The 19,121-nt window shown below is 51.2% G+C and overlaps 1 protein-coding gene across 2 annotated transcripts; it reads left to right on the top strand.

The window, feature by feature from the left end:
- Window positions 1-1,288: 1,288 nt before the first annotated feature.
- Itih1 (inter-alpha-trypsin inhibitor heavy chain 1) lies at window positions 1,289-15,462 on the top strand. Of its 2 annotated transcripts, none has more exons than XM_021635213.2 (22): window positions 1,289-1,445; window positions 1,684-1,704; window positions 1,974-2,140; window positions 2,571-2,675; window positions 2,995-3,157; window positions 3,822-3,935; window positions 6,061-6,186; window positions 6,270-6,386; window positions 7,027-7,195; window positions 7,329-7,454; window positions 8,286-8,467; window positions 8,714-8,899; window positions 9,952-10,091; window positions 10,640-10,794; window positions 10,879-10,893; window positions 11,287-11,307; window positions 11,608-11,688; window positions 11,776-11,889; window positions 13,455-13,656; window positions 14,385-14,557; window positions 14,923-15,034; window positions 15,193-15,462. In XM_021635213.2, the coding sequence occupies exons 1-22, from the start codon at window positions 1,332-1,334 to the stop codon at window positions 15,320-15,322; spliced, it is 2,733 nt and encodes a 910-aa protein (XP_021490888.1). In that variant the 5' UTR covers window positions 1,289-1,331; the 3' UTR covers window positions 15,323-15,462. The 2 variants fall into 2 exon arrangements, with proteins under 2 accessions (XP_021490888.1, XP_021490887.1); XM_021635212.2 differs by having other exon boundaries at window positions 10,879-10,923.
- Window positions 15,463-19,121: the final 3,659 nt, after the last annotated feature.

Genomic DNA, 19,121 nt, shown 5'->3' with positions numbered 1-19,121 from the left:
AAGAAGGTCCAGAAAGACAGTGCAATAAGCCTGAAGCATGGATCAGCTGCTGTGCCTCCCCCAGCCTTCCTGCACAGGACTATTACCAGCACGGGCACCATCAGAACCAAACATGTAACTAGGTGTCATGGCATTTTCTAAAATGCCGACCTTATCTGTGGCCAAGGTGTGACTGAAAAGTTGGTTGGTCATTGAAGAATTTGGGATGAAAAGCTTCATTAAGCTTAGAAATCCTATTTTATCTGTGATCTTTCGCCAAATGTCAACTGTATGAAATTGGTGTGGCCTGGTGCTAGCGCCAGGAGGTGAAGCATTTGAGGGCTCCATCCTCCTTCCTGACTGAGCACAGATACATAACACGGGAGCAATCTGGACTCTGGCAGGGACTTCTCACAACCATGAGTGGCCTGCCCCACAAGAAGAAAGCATTCAGTGCCATTTTTTTAAAATAAGTTTTTAAATTTTTTGTTTTTTCAAGACAGGGTTTCTCTGTGTAGCCTTGGCTGTCCTGGGCTCACTTTGTCCAGGCTGGCCTCGAACTCACAGAGATCTGCCTGCCTCTGCCTCCCTGAGTGCTGGTGTTGCAGGTGTGCCCCACCACACCTGACTTTGTGCCATATTTTAAAAGTTATTTGTTTTCCTAATGTGTATGTGTGAACCTATGCCATGTGCCCAGTACCCACAGAAACTGGAAGAGGCTGGTGACCCCCAGTGTATGTATAGGGGACTGAAAATCATCCAGCCAGGTGCTGGAAAGGCAGCAAACACTCTGCGCTGCGGACCCATCTCTCAGCACCTCCCCCCGTCCGTGTTTATTTCAAGATCTTATATAGCACAGGCTGGTTTCCCTAGACCCCTCCTCCCTAGTGGTAGAACTTAAGGTGTGTGTGTGTGCGTGTGCGCGTGCGCGTGTACGTGTGCGCGAGCAACACACACGTGCAGGTCAGAGGACAGCTTCAGGGACTTAGCTCTTTCCTCCATCCATGTGGGTTCTAGGGTTCAAACTCAGGTCATCAGACTTGCTTGGTGGTAAGTTCCTCTACCTGCTGAGCCATCTCCCTGACCCTGAAATTCGTTTTCACCAACTTCACTTAGCACATTTATTTTTCTTTGTCATATGTATATATACATCTACACACATTTGTGCTGGGAATTAAATCCAGAGCTTTGAGCGTGCTAAACAAGCTATCTACCAATGAGCCACAAACCCAGCTCACTGCCAAGTTTTGATTCCCTAAATCCTGCTGTTTGCCTCCGCCTTGTCTAATGTTTAATCTGTTTGTGCAGCACGAAATCCACCAAAGGGACAGGGGAAGCAAGAGCCGGAGACCATGGACGGCGCCGTAGGGCTTCGGGTGCTGCTGTGCCTGTGCCTGGTGTCCCTCCTCACTCTGCGGGCCGTGCCTGCTTTGGGCTTGGCCACAGGCAGACCCAGGGGCAACGAGGTATGTGACTAAGCCTTTCAGCAAAGATAGATGCTGTGCCTGCACGGGGGCAGGGGGTCCCTGGAGCTGCAGGAGATCCTACATCAGGGACCTGGGCCACCCCCGCCCACCCCATTATTTCTGCCTGAAGAAGTAGCCTCCAAGCAGCAGGGGGGTGGCGGAGGAGTCGCAAACACAGACCCCATTCCCACCCTTTAGAGAGTCACCGCTCATACTCAGTCTTGACCTTGTTTTGCAGAAGCGACAGGCCGTGGACACAGTGAGTGAAAGTCTTGATAAAGGGTTCTGAGATGGGGTCCTTAATGCAGGTCGGCTTTCTCCCACCCCTGTATACTTCCGTCGGCGCCATAGGCAGGGGGCTCCCATCACCTGAAATGTGACATTGTCCCACCTCACCTCACGTCTCCGGTGAAGACAGGAGTCTTCTTGGGAGGTCTGGCATACTCTTCTGGAATCTGGGCACCTTGCTCTGCAGTGGGAAGCATCTCCCAATTTTGTTCTTTCTTTTCTTTTTCTTTTTAACTCCAGACAGTTGATGGTGTGTCCATCAGGAGCTTGAAAGTCAATTGTAAAGTCACCTCTCGCTTCGCCCACTACGTCATCACCAGCCAAGTGGTCAACAATGCTGACGAAGCCAGGGAGGTGGCTTTTGATGTGGAAATCCCCAAGACAGCCTTCATCAGTGACTTCGCCATGTGTGTGCATGCTCTGCCTCACTCCTACGCTGTACTCCGTTCTGTCTGTTCCCTCATTCAGCCTGAGTCCAGAGTGGCTGGACCTCAGTTCTGGTCCTGGACAGCCCCAGCTTCCAGGGACAGGAGGAAAGAGGTCCATCAGAGTCCTCAGCTCCCCCCTTACACAGAAAAGTCGGGCCTCTGGCTGCTTGTTTGCAAAACTTTTGACTTAGAGCAGAGCCAGCATGTCCTGTCGCCTCTGGCACCAAGGACTTCCCATGGGCCCTCTGAGCAGCGGACAATAAAAGCAGCAGACAGTAGAGATCCCCTTTGCAAGGAGTTATGTGGACAGGGTCTTTGGCTTGGCACACTGAATGCAAAGGACAAGCTAGGCAAGGCCACCTAGGTGAGGGAGGGCCACCACCACGGAGGACTCTTCCCTTTCGTGCAGCACAGCAGATGGGAGCGCGTATGTTGGGGACATAAAGGACAAAGTGAGTGCATGGAAGCAGTATCGGAAAGCGGCCATCTCAGGGGAGAATGCTGGCCTTGTCAGGTAAGTGCCAGGCTTTGGCAGCCAGGCCTCCAGGGCTGTCCCTTCTGCCCAGCCGGCATGGAGCCAGGGGCATCTCCAGGAGGATGGAAGCCTGAATAAACCCAGCTAAGCTGGCATCTGTGGCAAGGCTGGGGCACACTTGGTCGTTATCTGTCTTGTGGAGAAGGAGGCATCATCCTTGAGCTTTGGCCTTGACTAGCCAGTTGAGATAATCTTGGGGACAGCATGAAAATAAGAGAAGCTGGTTCTGGGGAACATGCCGTAGGTGTCAAAGATGCACATGTCACCCTTTGTCTGCACACTGTCATCACATGTCCAGAGCCTCAGGCAGAAATATGGAGCAGTTCACCATCCACATCAACATTGGAGCCCGGAGCAAGGCCACATTTCAGCTCACCTATGAGGAGGTGTTAAAGCGGAGACTCATGCAGTATGACATTGTCATCAAAGTCAAGCCCAAGCAGCTGGTGCATCATTTTGAGGTAGTTTTCAGGTCCCTGGGCAGGACTCCTCTCCCCTCCTCTCTCTCTCTTTCTCTCTCTGTGTCTCTGCCTTTCTGTGTGTCTCTCTCTGTTGCTTTCTCTGTCTCTGTCTCTCTCCCTCTCTCTCCATCTCTGTCTGCTTGTCTCTCTGTTTTTCTTTCTCTCTGTGTGTCTCTGTCTTTCTCTGTGTGTGTCTTTGTCTCTGTCTGTCTCTCTAAACCTCCCCCTCCAAATTCCAGCACTGGTTCAGCCCTCTCCATGTATTACCCCAGGCCTGAAAACATAAGAGATGAGATTGACTCATCAGGGTGGGTTTCTGTGGGTTCTTCCTGGGCAGGAAGCTCCCTGAATTTCCCAGATTTCTCCTCATCCATGAACCCCCAGTTTACGTCTCTGCTAAATGCATTCCTGCATTTCCCAGGACTGCCACCATTTACAAAACAAAAACAAAAAGAGAACAAACAAAACACTGAAGACCCAGTTATGTGTAAAGCAGCTTGAGGGGCCAAGTTGGAAAGTTCAGGCACACACATCTTTCAGTTGGTGTTTCTCTAAGGGTTTGGTGGGGATTGCACACGGTAGGAAGGCAGGTCCACAGGACTCTTGGCTGAAACTGGTGCTAGCCCAATTGGTCTTTAGTACAAAACTGGCTTCCATGGTGCAGATCGATGTGGACATCTTTGAGCCCCAGGGGATCAGCAAGCTGGATGCTCAGGCCTCCTTCCTCAGCAAGGAACTGGCTGCTCAAACCATCAAGAAGTCTTTCTCAGGGAAAAAGGTATGTGTAGTGGCAGGGGGCTGGACCCTCAGAGACTTCTCAGCTCATCCCACCCTCATGAAACTTCCAGGCTGGGCACAGGACGGGACACAGTCGCTAGGCTGCCATAATGAGTTCTTAGCCAGACTTTCCACCAACTGGGGCAGAAACCTCAGAGGAACAGTTTCAAGGAAGAGGGAGTCATTTTGGCTCATGGCTTCTGAGGTCTCAATTCATGGGCAGCTTGTGCCACTGTTTCTGGGACATGGTGAGGGAACATCATGGCAGGAGTGTGTGTAGGAACAGAGACTGCTCACCTTATGGAGAGAGAGAGACCCAAAAGGCCATGGGAAGATAGCTTTCAAAGGTACACCCCAATGACCAAGTTCCAACCTAGCCTCACTTTTCTCGGTTCTACCACAGACCAAGAGTCTAATTTTTTAGTTTTGTTCTGTTTTAGTGATGCAGGATCTGATCACGCAGCCTAGGCTGTCCTTAAACATACAATCCTCCTGGCTCACCCTACCATATACTGGGATTACACATGTGTCCCACCACTCTGGGTGGTCAGTTCATGTTCTGGACTAGTCCATGGATCATGATCCAGTCACTTCCCCAAAGCCCTTCCTCAGAGCACTGCTTGCATCAGGGACCAAGACTTCACTATATGAGTCTTTCAGCGAGCCAATCCACACTGAACTATAACAGGCAGACGTATCCAGCTGGAATCTCAGACGTGTTCTAGACTCCTGTTTCTGAGAGCGCTTTGGCGAAGCCTGGCGCTGAGGTAGGAAAGAACTAGTCTCGCCACACTGGATGTGTCTTGACAACTTGTACCAGTTACCTCTTTGCCTACATTCTACCCTTGGAAGAGTATTCAGACTCATAAACGAACGTCAGGTGTTGTGTGGCTAGAACCCTTAGCTTTAGTTTTCTTGGAAACACAAATTTGGGGAGATCTGTGACCTCTTCAAGGACTTTTCACTTGCCACCCATGATCCCCAGAAGCCCCCTTCTTGACCCATTATAGGTCCTGAAGGAATGTAGCACATGGGCAGACGGCCTAGCAAACACCCTGCCTCCCAACTGGCCTTAACTAAGGCCTCACATCCTTTGCACAGTGACTCCATAAGTCGCTGAAAAGAGTGTCTTTTACAATTCATCAGGATGCCTTTTATTTTCATTATCTAACATTCTTATTAATAATTACCTTTTTGCCTGCAAACACGCCACAATATGTGTTTGAAGGTACAAGAACAGCTCTGCTGAGTCAGTTCTCTTCTTCCACTTATCAGTGGGTTCAAAATCAGCATTCAAGCTTTTCAGCAAGCGTCTTGTCCAATTAACCACTCCCTAAACACAGAAAACCATTCAAAAGCCAGACACCTCCAAGTGTGTGCTTGTTTTTGAGAGGGTCAGGGATGAGTCCCATGTCTAATGGTCATTGTCAAGTCTTTCTATTTTAAAAGATGAACTTATTATAACAAGCTAGTTAACCTTAAAAATCCTTTAAAGAAAATGTGGAAAGTACAGAAGTAGAGAAAGCGGTGAATCGCCTCTAGCTTCTATGAATGGTGACACCAACCCTCCCGTCTGCTCTCTGCTTTTTGCCAACCAATTGAGTGAGGTGAGGATTTTTATTTTTATTTTTTTTGTCATGCACAGGATCATAGTCCTACTTTTTGTTTTTAAAGACAGTATCCACCGGGTCACGATGTAGCCCAGACTGACCTTGAACTGGAGATCAGCCACTTGAATGCTAGGATCATGGCATTAATGGCATCACTATCATAACGGCTCAGAACCTTAACTCCAGTTTGAGATGACTGGTATCTTTTACACTGTCATACTGCTACTTTTCTCTCCTGTGTTACACCCTAAATGCCGGTGGCTATCACAGAAATACCAACAATTCAGAAACATAAACGCAAAGGATCAGGACTTTTCGCTTACCACAGACAAGTTGACATGCTCAAAACCTAGATGAGTGGCCCAGTGGGCTCATTCCTATGCCTAGGTAAACATCCGGGTGTGTACATGCACACACATACACCAGGCAAACATGTACACACAGACCTTACGTTGTTTTGCAAACATCCTACTTGCAGCTCTGCAGACCCCTGGTGCCTCACACCTTTGCTTTCAGGGTCACGTGCTCTTCCGCCCCACTGTGAGGCAGCAACAGTCCTGCCCCACATGCTCTACGTCCTTGCTGAACGGAGTCTTCAAGGTGACCTACGACGTCAATCGAGACAAGCTCTGTGACCTCCTGGTAAGCCTAAGGCGCCCGGCACAAGCCTTAGAGGGCAGGGAAAGGCACTAGAGAGAGGTTTCTCCAGCTCACTTCTGTTCCAGGTGGCCAACAATTACTTTACACATTTCTTCGCCCCCAAAAACCTGACCAACATGAGCAAGAACCTGGTTTTTGTGATTGACATCAGTGGCTCCATGGAAGGCCAGAAAGTGAGGCAGGTAAATGGCAGCCTTGAACAGCTCACCCAGGAGGAGCTTTCCTGGCTTGCCCTCACCACATGAAGGTTTGGCTCTACAGCGTCTTGGGGCTTGTGCAGAAGGGCAGGCACAAGGGGATGCAGCTGGAAACCCCTACTCTCCAATCAGCCAGTTTTCTCACTGTGCCACTGCAGGCGAGCACAGCTTTTCTCCTCAGTTTTGAAGCAGAGGATAATGGTATCCATGGGTCATGGAGTTTCCCATGGAGAAATGCCCAGTAGACAAAGCCTGTGCCCTGAAAATGCTGGGAATGATAAATGATCTATGGGCTGGCACCTTAGAGCTGTCAGTGCTCTACCCAATGGCCAGTGAAGCCATGGCTGCACAAGTCAGGTTCTAGAGAAACAGCTCTGGTAGGAGATGGGGGGGGGCACATCTCTTTAATTATCCTCGATACACCCAAACTACTAGTCACTTTTTGCCTTCTCTGTGCCCCTCATACACTCCAAGTCCCAGCAGGATGCTGCTTTCTCGGGGGTTGTCTGACTCTCCTCTCTGCTTGTCCACTGTGGATTCCACAGTGGCTACCTGGGTTCCAGGAAAGAGCTCTCCTTCAGCCATCCAGCAGGGATGTGCCTCCTCTGACTCCCTGGCCTTGCAGACCAAGGAAGCGCTCCTGAAGATCCTGGGGGACATGAGGCCTGTGGACAACTTTGACTTGGTCCTCTTTGGGTCTCAAGTGCAATCATGGAAGGGCTCATTAGTACCGGCGTCTAAGGCCAATCTGCAAGCAGCTCAAGACTTTGTGCGACGATTTTCACTCGCTGGAGGTAAGGGAAAGGGCCTCAGAACACCCCGGCATCACTTCCGTTTCCTTGGGACATGAATGAACACTGGTCCTTTATAATATAATTATCTTATTTTTATCTTATCTTATATTATGTTAATTTTTCTCCTTGATAGCCACAAACCTGAATGGAGGCTTGCTCCGAGGAATTGAGATCTTAAACAAAGCTCAAGGAAGCCACGCAGAACTCAGCAGCCCGGCCTCAATTCTCATCATGTTGACAGACGGAGAGCCCACTGAGGGTGAGCGCCTCAGGGGCTTCCCTGGGAGGTGGTGATTTCCTCACTCCTAGACATGACCAAGCTGGTACCGGAAATTCATCTGTTGGAGAGGCCACTGGGGCAGAAAGTCGAGTGCTGGTCTGAAAACTGTTCAGACCACAAAGTCTGTGGGAAAAGTCGGTGGGAGCTCCAAGGTATGCCTCTGTCCTGTGAGCGGGTAACAGCAACTGCTCCTGTATGAAGCTAGGATGCTTAGGGGCCTGAAGGATGGGTGAGATTTGTGGGTTAAGTTTCATAAGCCACTCAGTACCTACTTCGTGCCAAGCCCAGGACAAGGGGCTGAAAAGAGATACCAAGAGAATGACACGTTTCTCTGCCCACAAGCTGACCTGGTGTAAAGTATCTCTAGCACAGACGCTAGGAGAGCAGGGTGCCACTGCGCTGTGGAACCTCTGACAAGGGGCACCTGGCCCAGTGAGGCCTGGGAAGGCCTCTTGGAAGAAGTAAACCCTGAGCTGGAAGGAAGCAAAGGGAGCAGGAAGGGATCCTGGCAAGCCTGCCCAGTCAAGGGGTTTTGTGCAGAACGAGGCCACGTGAGAGGGAGAGGGCTGGCGGGGCCTCACAGGCCATGGCAAGGAGCCCTGAGACAGTGTGGAGGACAATCAGATCTGCCTGTGATGGTCCACATGGCTGGGCAGGGCCTCCAGTCAGCTGCTTCTGGCCGTTGCCCTGCGGTAGCCCCAGTTGTTAAGGGGGCCTGGAGTTGATCTGGGATGGGAACCTTGGCTCCTGGGAAGTGTTTTCCAAAGGCTTCTAGGGCCCTCCCAACACTGCCTGGATGTGTGGCTGCAGGAGAGACAGACCGTTCCCAGATCCTCAGGAATGTGCGGAACGCTATCCGGGGCCGCTTCCCACTCTACAACCTCGGCTTTGGCCACGACCTGGACTTCAACTTCCTGGAGGTCATGTCCATGGAGAACAACGGATGGGCCCAGAGAATTTATGAGGACCATGATGCCACCCAACAGCTACAGGTGTCCCCAATCCCTCCCACACAGCATCAGCAGCACGCCATGGGGCTTTGGTGGCCATTTGCCTGTCAGCCTAGAGAAGACAGATATCCAGAGCTGAAATCAACTCCATGGCCCTAAGCAGTTACTTAACCTCTTTGAGCCTAGACTCCTCTAAAGTGGGATACCAACATTCCGCTTTGTTAGCAGACTCCCGCTCAGGTTCCTGGGGCCTCTGTCTGAGATGACACTCCCTCCCTACCCCGGCAGGGTTTCTACAATCAAGTAGCCAACCCCCTGCTGACAGACGTGGAGCTTCAGTACCCCCAGGATGCGGTCTTGGCTCTAACTCAGCACCGACATAAACAGTACTACGACGGCTCGGAGATCGTGGTGGCTGGGCGCATTGCTGACCACAAACTGAGCACCTTTAAGGCTGATGTTCGGGCTCACGGGGTAAATGGTGGGCTATGGGGGGGGAGAGTGAGTGTAGAAGCTAGCCAGTGCCTAGACACTCCAGACAGGGTCTGTCCTCCACCCTGACCATCCCAAGAGCCTCTTGTTCCCCACATTAGTGTCCTACTCCCCAGGGAGGACAAATATGTCCAGGCCTGAGGACTGGACAGGCTGGAATGGAACCAACGTGGCATTAATTAGTGTAATCTCTTGGCCTATAAGGATCACTCAGTGCTCCTACATCAGCTCCCCCACCACAAGCCCAGGCATGGGAGAATGGAGGCCTGCCTCTGCTTCCCACAAGGTCTGGCTCCTAGACACCCGGGTGCCAGGCCCAGCATCATGGTGTAGTGAGAGCAGCTACATGTACATGTGTGGAAGGTTCCAGGGATCGGAGACCTGGCTCAGCCTCCAGGTCACAGTGAGGTTGACGGCTAGGGCTCAGGCTGGAGGGGACAGGGCTAGCTAGAACCTAGCCTGCTCTGTCAAGCTCTCTGGGTGGTCCTTTCCCTACACCGAGTTGATGGCACTGCCCTTGAGAGCGCGTGTATGTGTTGGGGGTAACAAATGGGATAATCCGTACAGAAGCCAGACGCAGGCCGTGGCACAGGGAACACGCTGGGAAAGACCGTGCCGTAGCTGGGAACTCCGCCACCTGCCTATGCTTCGGCAAGCTGACCAGGGCGGCTCAGCCGGAACCCTGCGACCCTCGGGAGAAACAGCAGAAACGGCAGGTGTTTGGTGGCCTCTGGCAGAAAGAGCAACTCCATGAGGACAAAGCTGGGACTCCTGTCCCACTGAATCTTAGGCCTAGACCAAGCCTGGTTCACAAGAGGTGGTTAGCCAGCATCTGTCGAAGGAAAGAAAGAAAGAAAGGAAGGAAGGAAGGAAGGAAGGAAGGAAGGAAGGAAGGAAGACAGCAGACTCCAGAGCAGTGATGATACTGCGAATGAAGATGCAGAGAGTAGATGAGGGTGCTTGCCACAGCCTCAGGCACCATCCAGAGCTTGTCCTATCATGGCTTATGGCATTGCTCCCCTTTTAATTCTCAGGAGAGGCAAGAATTCAAGGCAACCTGCCTAGTGGATGAGGAAGAGATGGAGAAACTGCTCCGAGAGCGCGGCCACATGCTAGAGAATCATGTGGAGCGGCTCTGGGCCTACCTCACAATCCAGGAGCTGCTGGCTAAGCGGTAGGTCCCCACAGCTGCACTTCATGCTGGAGTCCGTGTTCCTCTTAGACAGAGAAGGGTGGTTCTGAGCCTGCGGGTGGAGAAGGAAGCAAGTGTACTCCCCCTGGCTCCCCACTTTGCTCAGAGCCTGCAGTGTGGGTCTTCCATGTGGGTGGGGATTCTGAAAGCCCATTTGCCTCACTGAGCTCCCTCAGAGAAGGCCACCACTTGCTAAGGGGCCGCTGTGTTTAAACATATTCATTTATTCTTCACCATCTGTGGGCAGTTTCTTCATCACCTCTACTTAATGGGAGGGCAAAGCTCAGACAGGCAGGTTTCCATGATCTCATAGCAGGTAAGTGCCCTGAGTATCTCTCAGGCACACACCTCAGCCCTGCCATTTGAGAGGTCCCCGAGGCCACAGCCATTGTGCGGGGAGGGTGCTGTCAGTGTTCCGACTGTTTGATGAATGAGTGAGAGAGTGAACAAACAGCAGGAAGCTGAGGGAGGGAATGCATGCCCACCAGGCATCTAGAGGTCTTAGAGTCAAGCTTGTGTCTCGCACAAAGGATGAAGACGGGAGGGGAGGAGAGAGCCAACCTGTCATCCCAGATCCTGAAGCTGTCACTGGACTATCAGTTCGTAACACCGCTGACCTCCATGACCATCAGAGGCCTGACAGACCAGGACGGGCTGGAGCCTATCATTGACAAGTCCCCAGAGGGTACAGGCTAGAACATCTGCGTCAGCAAGGTCATGTTGCAAAGATCCTCCTGGAGCTAACTCTTTGCATTTCCCTTTCTTTCAGATGCTCAGCCCTTAGGTGAGCTTTCCGGTTTCCAGCGGCTGGAAGGTGACACTTCCGTGACACTTCCCTGCCCCTGGCTCCCTCCTGGGCTTCTGCCAAAGAAGCCCTTCTGCCTTCAGGACAAGCTCAGGGATGCACCCTTCATGCTTCATGAGCCTTTGCCAGCTAGGCCCTTTCCCAGCCCTCCCTCAGGGTCTCCATAAAGTCCCTCTGCCCAGCGTGTGTCTGAGGAAGCGGGGGGGGGGGGGGGGGGGGGGGGAGGGGGACACTCGGAAGGCGCCTCAACCTTAGCAGAGCTGAGCCTAGAGCAGTTCCTCTCTCGGCTTGAGGCACACTTGTGGAGGGAGCTGCATGACGCGGAGGTGGGGTTGCGTGTCAGAGTAACACTGTTTTCCTTGTCTTCTGCAGAGATGGTGGGACCCAGAAGAAGTGAGTAGCAGCCATCTTGGGGACTCCCCTCTACCACTTATCCTGTTGGCCCGCCAGCTGAGCACTTAGCTCTGACCGAAACCCTGGTTATCACTGACCTAAGTCATCTCCTAGGACCAAACTTTTGTACCCATCCCCTGAGAGGCAGGGAGGGTGGGACGCTTTAGTGGCCTCCCCCCCCCCCCCCCCCCCCCCCCCCCCCGCCTCCGCCATCTGTAGCCTCAGGCCAGCTGCTTGCACAGCCGTGTGCGCACAGTTCTGGGCCGCCCCTTTTCTTAGAACCATTCTTCTCGCCTCCAGCATTCGTGCTGTCAGCCACACAGCCTCCTCCTACAGCCCGCAGTCTAATAGACTCAAAGTTACCAAACCGCGTGACAGGAGGTAAGTCTTGAGAAGGTCTGAAGGATTCCCCTAATCGCCCCCAACAGACCAGCACACAATGCAATGGACTACATGTTGTGTTCCTAGTGGACACCGATCCCCACTTCATCATCTATGTGCCTCAAAAAGAGGATAGCCTGTGCTTCAACATCAATGAGGAGCCTGGTGTGATCCTGAGCCTGGTGCAGGACCCCGACACAGGTATGGCAGGGAATGTGCCCCCTGCCAGGTGCGGCAAGAGCCCGTGCTTCTGTACCTTCCCTAGTTAAACAGAAACTATTGGGGTGGCCTTCACTGCTTACCGCCTTGCTTACTGTCCACTTGACAGGCGCCTCTTGCCTTCCTCTACTCCACCTCCTTGACTAACGTTATGAGTGTGTGGCGCAGACAACACACAGGACCTATAGCCAGAGAAGCCTCATATGTTGCTGTTATTTTAATGGTACCAATATGTTGCTGAATATTAAGGATATTGGACTAATAATTATTACAGTAGTATATCTTACCTGCTATCACAATCAATAAAAGACACAGTCACCTGATAGATTTTAGAATAGCCTTATCTTACCTGGGGCAGGGCAGATATTAACCCTCTAAACTACCTTTACCTCCGAGCCCCATCCCAGGCCACCTCCCATCCGTAATTCCATAAATACTTGCTCATTCTCCCATCTGGGCCCCTTCCCCATCCATGCCGGCATGTGCTTCTTCCAGGCTAACCCATCGCCACATGCTTCTTCCTTCTTCCTCTACTCTCTCCTTCCCAAGATCCTCTCCTGTCCACAAAGCCCAAGAACCTTAGCCATACCTACCTCATTTGCCCTGCCCAGATGTGCCAGCTTTTTATTGGTCAAACAAGGATAAGTTTTTAGGCAAGGTTGCAGACATCATGTTGGGGTGACTGGTCGTAAAAGACAGCAAGCAGAGCTTGGGGAGCAAGTTAGTTGACAATCAAATACAAAGCACTGGACTATGCTGTTACACTCACACTTAGTATAATGCTCAGGTCTTGCTCTCTTGGCATTTGCTCCCTTGGGCATTTGTTTGTTAAAAGGAACCCTCATTTCTGTCTCATATCAGGGCCTGAACATCACACAGGTCTTGCTACTCCTCACGAATGTGGCTGCACACAGCCCCAAAGCACCTCTCTTGCAGGGTTATGGTAGGGAAGGCTTTCCCAACTCCCTCATCCTTCTCCTCATCCAGTCAGCCAACTGCATGTTTGCTGAGCACTAGGGGTGGGGATGCAGTAAGGACAGGACTTTCTCTCTCTCTCTCTCTCTCTCTCTCTCTCTCTCTCTCTCTCCAGCCTTGGCTGTCCTGGACTTTGCTTTGTAGACCAGACTGGGCTTGACCTCAGAGTGATCCATCTGTCTCTGCCTCCCGGTGTGCTGGGGTTAAAGGCGTGCGCCATCATGACTGGTTGGGAGATCACTTTCTTAGACTGTCAGTTTTGGAGCATGAGACTCCATTAGGGTCAGTGAGGATGGGGCAGTTCAGGCTCCAGCAAATGCCTTTCCAGACCTCCTGTGAGCCTGTCCCAGTGTGAGAAGGAGGATGCCCACCTCTGTCCTCAGGGGGCCAGAGCCCAGAAGAGAAAGTTAAGTGTGTGCTATCTAGTAGGTACAGTGTGGGGTGGGAGGGAGGCATGGAGGAGTCACAGGTGGTCTTGGGAGCAGGACCTGACCGTGACATAGCCTGTGGCATGTGAAGACCTCCTGGGAAGGAAAGGTGGCATGACTGGACGGATCCTTACCCCACCGCAGGCTTCTCCGTGAATGGGCAGCTCATTGGAAGCAAGGCCGGCAGCCCTGGGCAGCACGAGAGCACATTCTTCGGGAGACTGGGGATCTCAAACCCTGCATCAGACTTTCAGCTGGAAGTGACCCCTCAGAACATCATACTAAACCCCAGCTCTGGTGGGCCCGTGTTCTCCTGGAAGGACCAGGCCGTGCTGCAGAAGGATGGGTAACGAGGCCTGGCCTGGGCAGGAGGAAGGAGACACGCTGGGTCAAGGCCCAAAGCTCTACCAACTCTGCTGCCTGGGTCTTCAGAGGCCACATTTTCCATGCAGTGTGACCAACTGATGCCCAAAGGGCCTATGCAGATTTGGCCTGTCCCATTGGCTAGTTTTCTCCATCCTGGGCATGAGCTTTGGGACTGGAGCCTTGAATTCCACTCCCATCTTAATCAAGCAAACCGGCCCCGGGCTAGCACAAAGGCCACTCCTGCCCTGAAACCCTGCTACTTGCTTACTGCACTGAATCTGAGTCCTCTGGTCTTCCTTTTGTTGGCACCTGTCATGTCTGTTCCTTCCTTTATTCATTCATTTATTCAACCAACTCCTCGGGCCCGAGAAAGAGGTATTCTGAGAGCATACGGAAGTTTCAGGCAATGAGTGGGATTCTTGGGCGCGAGACTGAGATATCCAGTGATTTCTAGCTACGGGATGTTAGGAAGTTACTTAATCCCTCTGAACCTTGGTCCTTTCACGGGGTCAGAGTGAAAGTGAGTGACTGAGTTTACATAGAGGACTTGGCACAGGGTCTGGTACATTTAAAACCATACAGGACAGAGACATATGGGAGAGCACAAACAGCACACAGACTCTCAGAGTGAGGGCCACTGGGGAAGGTTGTAATATCTGAGTCTGAGAGGATGAAGGCAGCTAAATCCTCTTCTGCCTGGCCCTGCAGGGTGATGGTGACCATCAACAAGAAGAGGAACCTGGTGGTGTCTGTGGATGAAGGGGCTACCTTTGAGATTGTCCTGCACAGAACGTGGAGGGGCAGTGCCGTCCACCAGGACTTTCTGGGTTTCTATGTGCTGGATAGCTTCCGGATGTCAGCCCGAACGCAGGGCCTGCTGGGTATGTCTGACCAGGCAGGCAGACCTGTGACATGTTAGTGCTCTGAGCCAATGTGTGCTCATGGGTGCCAGAGTACAGTGACAGGCCAATCGCCAAGTTAATCATTTAAGACATAGAGCTTCAGAGACTGGCTGTCTAGTGAGGGCCTTGTCCCTCTTAGAGATGGTGATCAAATGCAGAGTGAAACAAAACGAAAGCAAGGGGGAGAAACACCCAATTCACAGAAAGGTCAGAGGCCTCCAGGGACCCTGTAAAAGCGGCAGGCCGTGGGTCCCCAGACTTGTGCTATCCCAGCTCTCTGTGAGGCTCTTGCTCCCAGCCTTCTCTCTTCATCAGCATCCCTGGCCTTCCATGCATCTTTGCAGGCCAGTTCTTCCACCCCCTGGACTTTGAAGTGTTTGACTTCCGCCCAGGCTCTGACCCTGCCAAGCCAGATGCCACGATGGTGGTGAAGAATCGGCGACTGACAGTTACCAGGTGAGTGGGTTGCTGTCCAGCGCTTCTGCTCTTGCCTTCGCTTTGTCCCCTATTATGAGTCCCTGTCCGCCTGGTGTCATGTGGGTGAGGGGGGTGTCCTGGGAGATGCAGCTTTGCCAGGTCTAAAGAGGAACCCCAGCTATCTTGTCTGCTTCCAGGGGCTTGCAAAGAGACTACAGCAAGGACCCCAGACACGGGACACAAGTGTCTTGCTGGTTTGTCCACAACAATGGAGCAGGACTGATTGATGGGGTTCACACTGACTACATCGTCCCTGACATCCTCTGAGCCTTCGAGCTAGCGCATCAGTCCTCGCCTGGAGCCACATCTGAAGAGGGAGAGGAGCTTCAGATTAACTGTACCTTCCTGAGCATACTGGTCCCTTATGTCAAGACATCCTGTGCTTCATTAAAGAGAGGTTGTGTCCAGTGCAGAGTTGGCCGCCTTTGGGGAGAAAGGTAACAGGGGGATAGCTCGTCAGACATAGCGATGGGCACAGAACGCAGGGTGGGAGGAAAGCCCACCAGCGGCAGCACTGACGGCGCCCTCTTCTCGGCCTGGCTCCAGACCTCCGAATCCCCTGGGATGCTTGGGCAGTGAGGCTCGCCCCAACTAGCTGCTTCCTATGGGCAGACCCCTAACAGCTGGAAAAGCGGAGGCTAGGTGACCTGTTGAAAGTCCCCTCAACTTACAAACGGCAGACCTGGGTCCCCAACCCACGCTGTCCTGCACCAAGCACATCACATACATCCGGTTTAACTCTCCCAGGCAGCCATGAGGTGCATGGCAAACATAAACACACAAAGACGATTTGGGGTCCCAAGGAAATCTTACAGCAGGCACCTCGGACGCTCTCCTTCATCACAATTCCTTGTAGGGATGGCAGTTTGTGAGGGCCAGACTGGTACATTCTGAAGACAGAGACAGCCACTGTGCAAAACTGGGATTCAGGGGCCTAGAACAGAACCCCTTTGTCTCATACTGTCTGGAGTTGTCCTGTTAAGGCTCCTTTCCCTGAGTTGGTCTTAGGACTCTGTTACAATGAAATGTCACGGAGCATAGGACAATGCATCCCCATTGGGGGAGCCATTTGCCCTTCATGTAAAGGTAGATGGGCCTCTGTCCACTCTAGTTGAGAGTTTCTGCTTCTTTCTCTTTGATCTTAGGTCCAGTCCCCATGACAAACAAAACTCATTAGGGCCCAGAATAGACAAAGCCTGTTCTTGGGTAACATAGAATGTTTTATTATGGGCTCACTACTGTGACAAAATAATTTTAAAGAAGGAAAATTTGCTTTGGCTTACAGTTCCAAGAGACACAATCCATCATGTCAGAGAAGGCATGATGGTAGGAGCGGGCGGCATGCGCAATCAGAAAGCCAAGTGATGAGATGGACTCATCTCATGTTTTCCTTTGTATTCAGTTGAGAAACCCAGCCCGTGAAATAGTGCTACCCAACTGAAAGTGGGACTTCCCACCTAGATTAACTTAGTATGGATAATTCCTCACAGGCATACCCAGAGACTAACCTAATTCAGGTATTATACCGTAGGCATTCTTAGAGGTTTGTCTCATCAGTGATTCTAGATTTACAATCAGAAGTAATTGTCAAAAGTTCACCCCCTGTCAGCCTGGCACCCTAACATATAACTTTTAAGATATAATCTTCCACTCCTTTGTTCTCACAGGCTCATGGCCAGCTTAATGCAAAATGCACTCAGACCAATTTCAAAAGTCCCCATAGCCTTCAACTGTATTGAAACAATTTAAAAGTCCCAAGTCTATTCTGAGACTCAAAGCAACCTCTTAACCTTGAACGCCTATAAAATAAAAATGAGCCATATACTTCTAGTATTTATTGACAGAAAGAAACACTCCCATTCCACAGGGGGAGAATTAGGTCATCGCCAGGAATGACTGGGCCAAAGTAAGACTGAAACTCATCAGGGAAAACACCAAATCCTGGAGCTACATGTTCAGCACCTGGGCATCAAGATGGAATCATCTGGGTGCTAAAGGGTCTAGGTAGCCATTGTCTCTCCAGCTCTATGGCCTGCAGCACACACAGCCTCTCTCTTGAGTCAGACTTACCCCATGAATGCAGATTTCCTCAGTAGACATCTCAGTTTTGGCAGCTTCGTGTCCCTTGCAGCTGAGGCTTCGACCTTCAGACTGGTTTCTCAGGGTCTCCTTGCAGGATCTCCACACAGGCCTCAGGAGCAATCTTAATCATGGAGCTTTTATGCTTGCAAAAACAGTCCCACATAGTTGAATGTTGTATAACAATTCCTCTGAAATTGAAACACTTCATCCTGCCAGGGAGCTCATTAAGACAACTCAAAATAGCTTCAGGAAGTCCCTGAAACTGATCAGATTTTCTATGGCCCTCTCTTTTCAAGAGTGTATGTCTTAGCTACTGCTCTATTTCTGTGAAGAGACACCAAGGCAAGTCTTATAAAAGAAAGCATTGAATTGGAGGCTTTCTTACAGCTTTAGAGGGTTAGTTCATGATCATAGCAGATGGAAATAATCGGGCATGGTGTTGGAGCAGTACCTGAGAGCTTTACATCCTGATCCATGGGCAGCAGGCAGAGAGAGGGAGAGATGAGACACCGGGCCTGATGTGAGCTATTAAAACATCCAAGCCCACCCTACAGACACACCGCCTCTAACACAGCCATACCTTTTAATCCTTCTCAAACAGTTTCCCTGAGATTAAGCATTCAAATATATGAGCCTATGGGGTCATTCTCATTTAAATCACCATAATACATAAAACAGTAAAGACTACTTAGAGGCCCTCTGAGGCAAGGCAAACAGCCTGAAAGAAGCAGAGACAAGCTGAACTTCCCAGAAGAGGCTCACACCAGCCGAGCCACGGGGAAAGGACACTCTCCAACCTGCTGAGCTTCCTACAGGCTGTGCTCTAGGGCCCTAGTTTGGTGAGCTGCCACCAAAGCTGCTCTGCTGGCGCAGCTGTCTTTGAGCACTCTCTGCTCACATAAATAACCCATCTCTCATGCTCCTGTAACAACCCAATAAAACTCATTGCTTCACCAAGTTGGCCTTAGGTGGTCTCCGTTCTTTGGTTTGTCATGGCCTATCTATGTGGAGTGAGTAGATTGTGTGTGCGTGTGCATGTGTGTGTGTGTGTGTGTGTGTGTGTGTGTGTGTGCGCGTGTGCGTGTGGGCGTGTGCGTGTGGGCATGTGTGTGTGCGTGTGTGTGTGTGTGTGTGGTGTGTCCTCAGGAAAAGCCTGTCACATAACAGTTTCTGTGATAAAAGCACACCGACAAAAGCACAAAGGGTTTATTTTAGCAGGTTAAAGCGAAACAGTCCAGTCAGGGAAGGTATGACGGCAGGAGTAGGGGTGGGTGTCACATTGCGTCCTGAGTCAGGAAGCGGCAAGCAATGAGCTCTTGCGCTCGTTTCCTTTTTATTCGGTCCAGGATCCCATCCCATGGAATGGTACACCCACATCTAATGTGAGGCTTCCTTGTCCAACTATCTTAATCTGGCTACATAATCCTTGTCAAGGAACTCAAGAGACTTGTCTCTTCAGTGAACCCAGATTTTGTCAAGTTTACAATGTTAACCATTGTACGTGCTGAGTTCAAAGGCTGCCGCAGGTTGGGGAACACAGAGTCCTTCAACAGCAAGTCTTTCAACTCACTGCACAACAGTGAGATCAATTTACCTCCAAAGGCATTCTGGGAAAGCAAGACTGTCAACTGGCTGCTCATCGCCCCCTCCTGAGGAATGGCCCAGGGACAAGCCTAGGGATCTAATGGGGTCTTTATAATTCTAATTTTTCATCATTCTAGTTTTCTTCAAATTCGTGGCCATCCTTCTTAAGCAGCCATAAAATTTCTATTTTGAGTTGTTACTCTCCCCAAACTCCAGAGTGTCTAGGAAGGAGGCAGTGGCTCAGATGAAAGAGGCAGGGAAAGGCTCCCTTGGTAGCCATGGATGCCGAGAAGGAGTCTCTGAGGAACAGGCTTGCTTCAACCCCAGCCCTTTGTGGCTAGCAGGTACTGAAAATGGCCCCGTGAGTGGGACCTCCCCAGCACTAAGAGGGAGGCCTGGT

The sequence above is a fragment of the Meriones unguiculatus genome, chromosome 9 (assembly GCF_030254825.1).
Source record: "Meriones unguiculatus strain TT.TT164.6M chromosome 9, Bangor_MerUng_6.1, whole genome shotgun sequence".
Taxonomy (NCBI): Eukaryota; Metazoa; Chordata; class Mammalia; order Rodentia; family Muridae; genus Meriones; species Meriones unguiculatus.
Note: the sequence above shows the minus strand (reverse complement) of the source record. Positions and strands in the feature narration are given on the sequence as shown.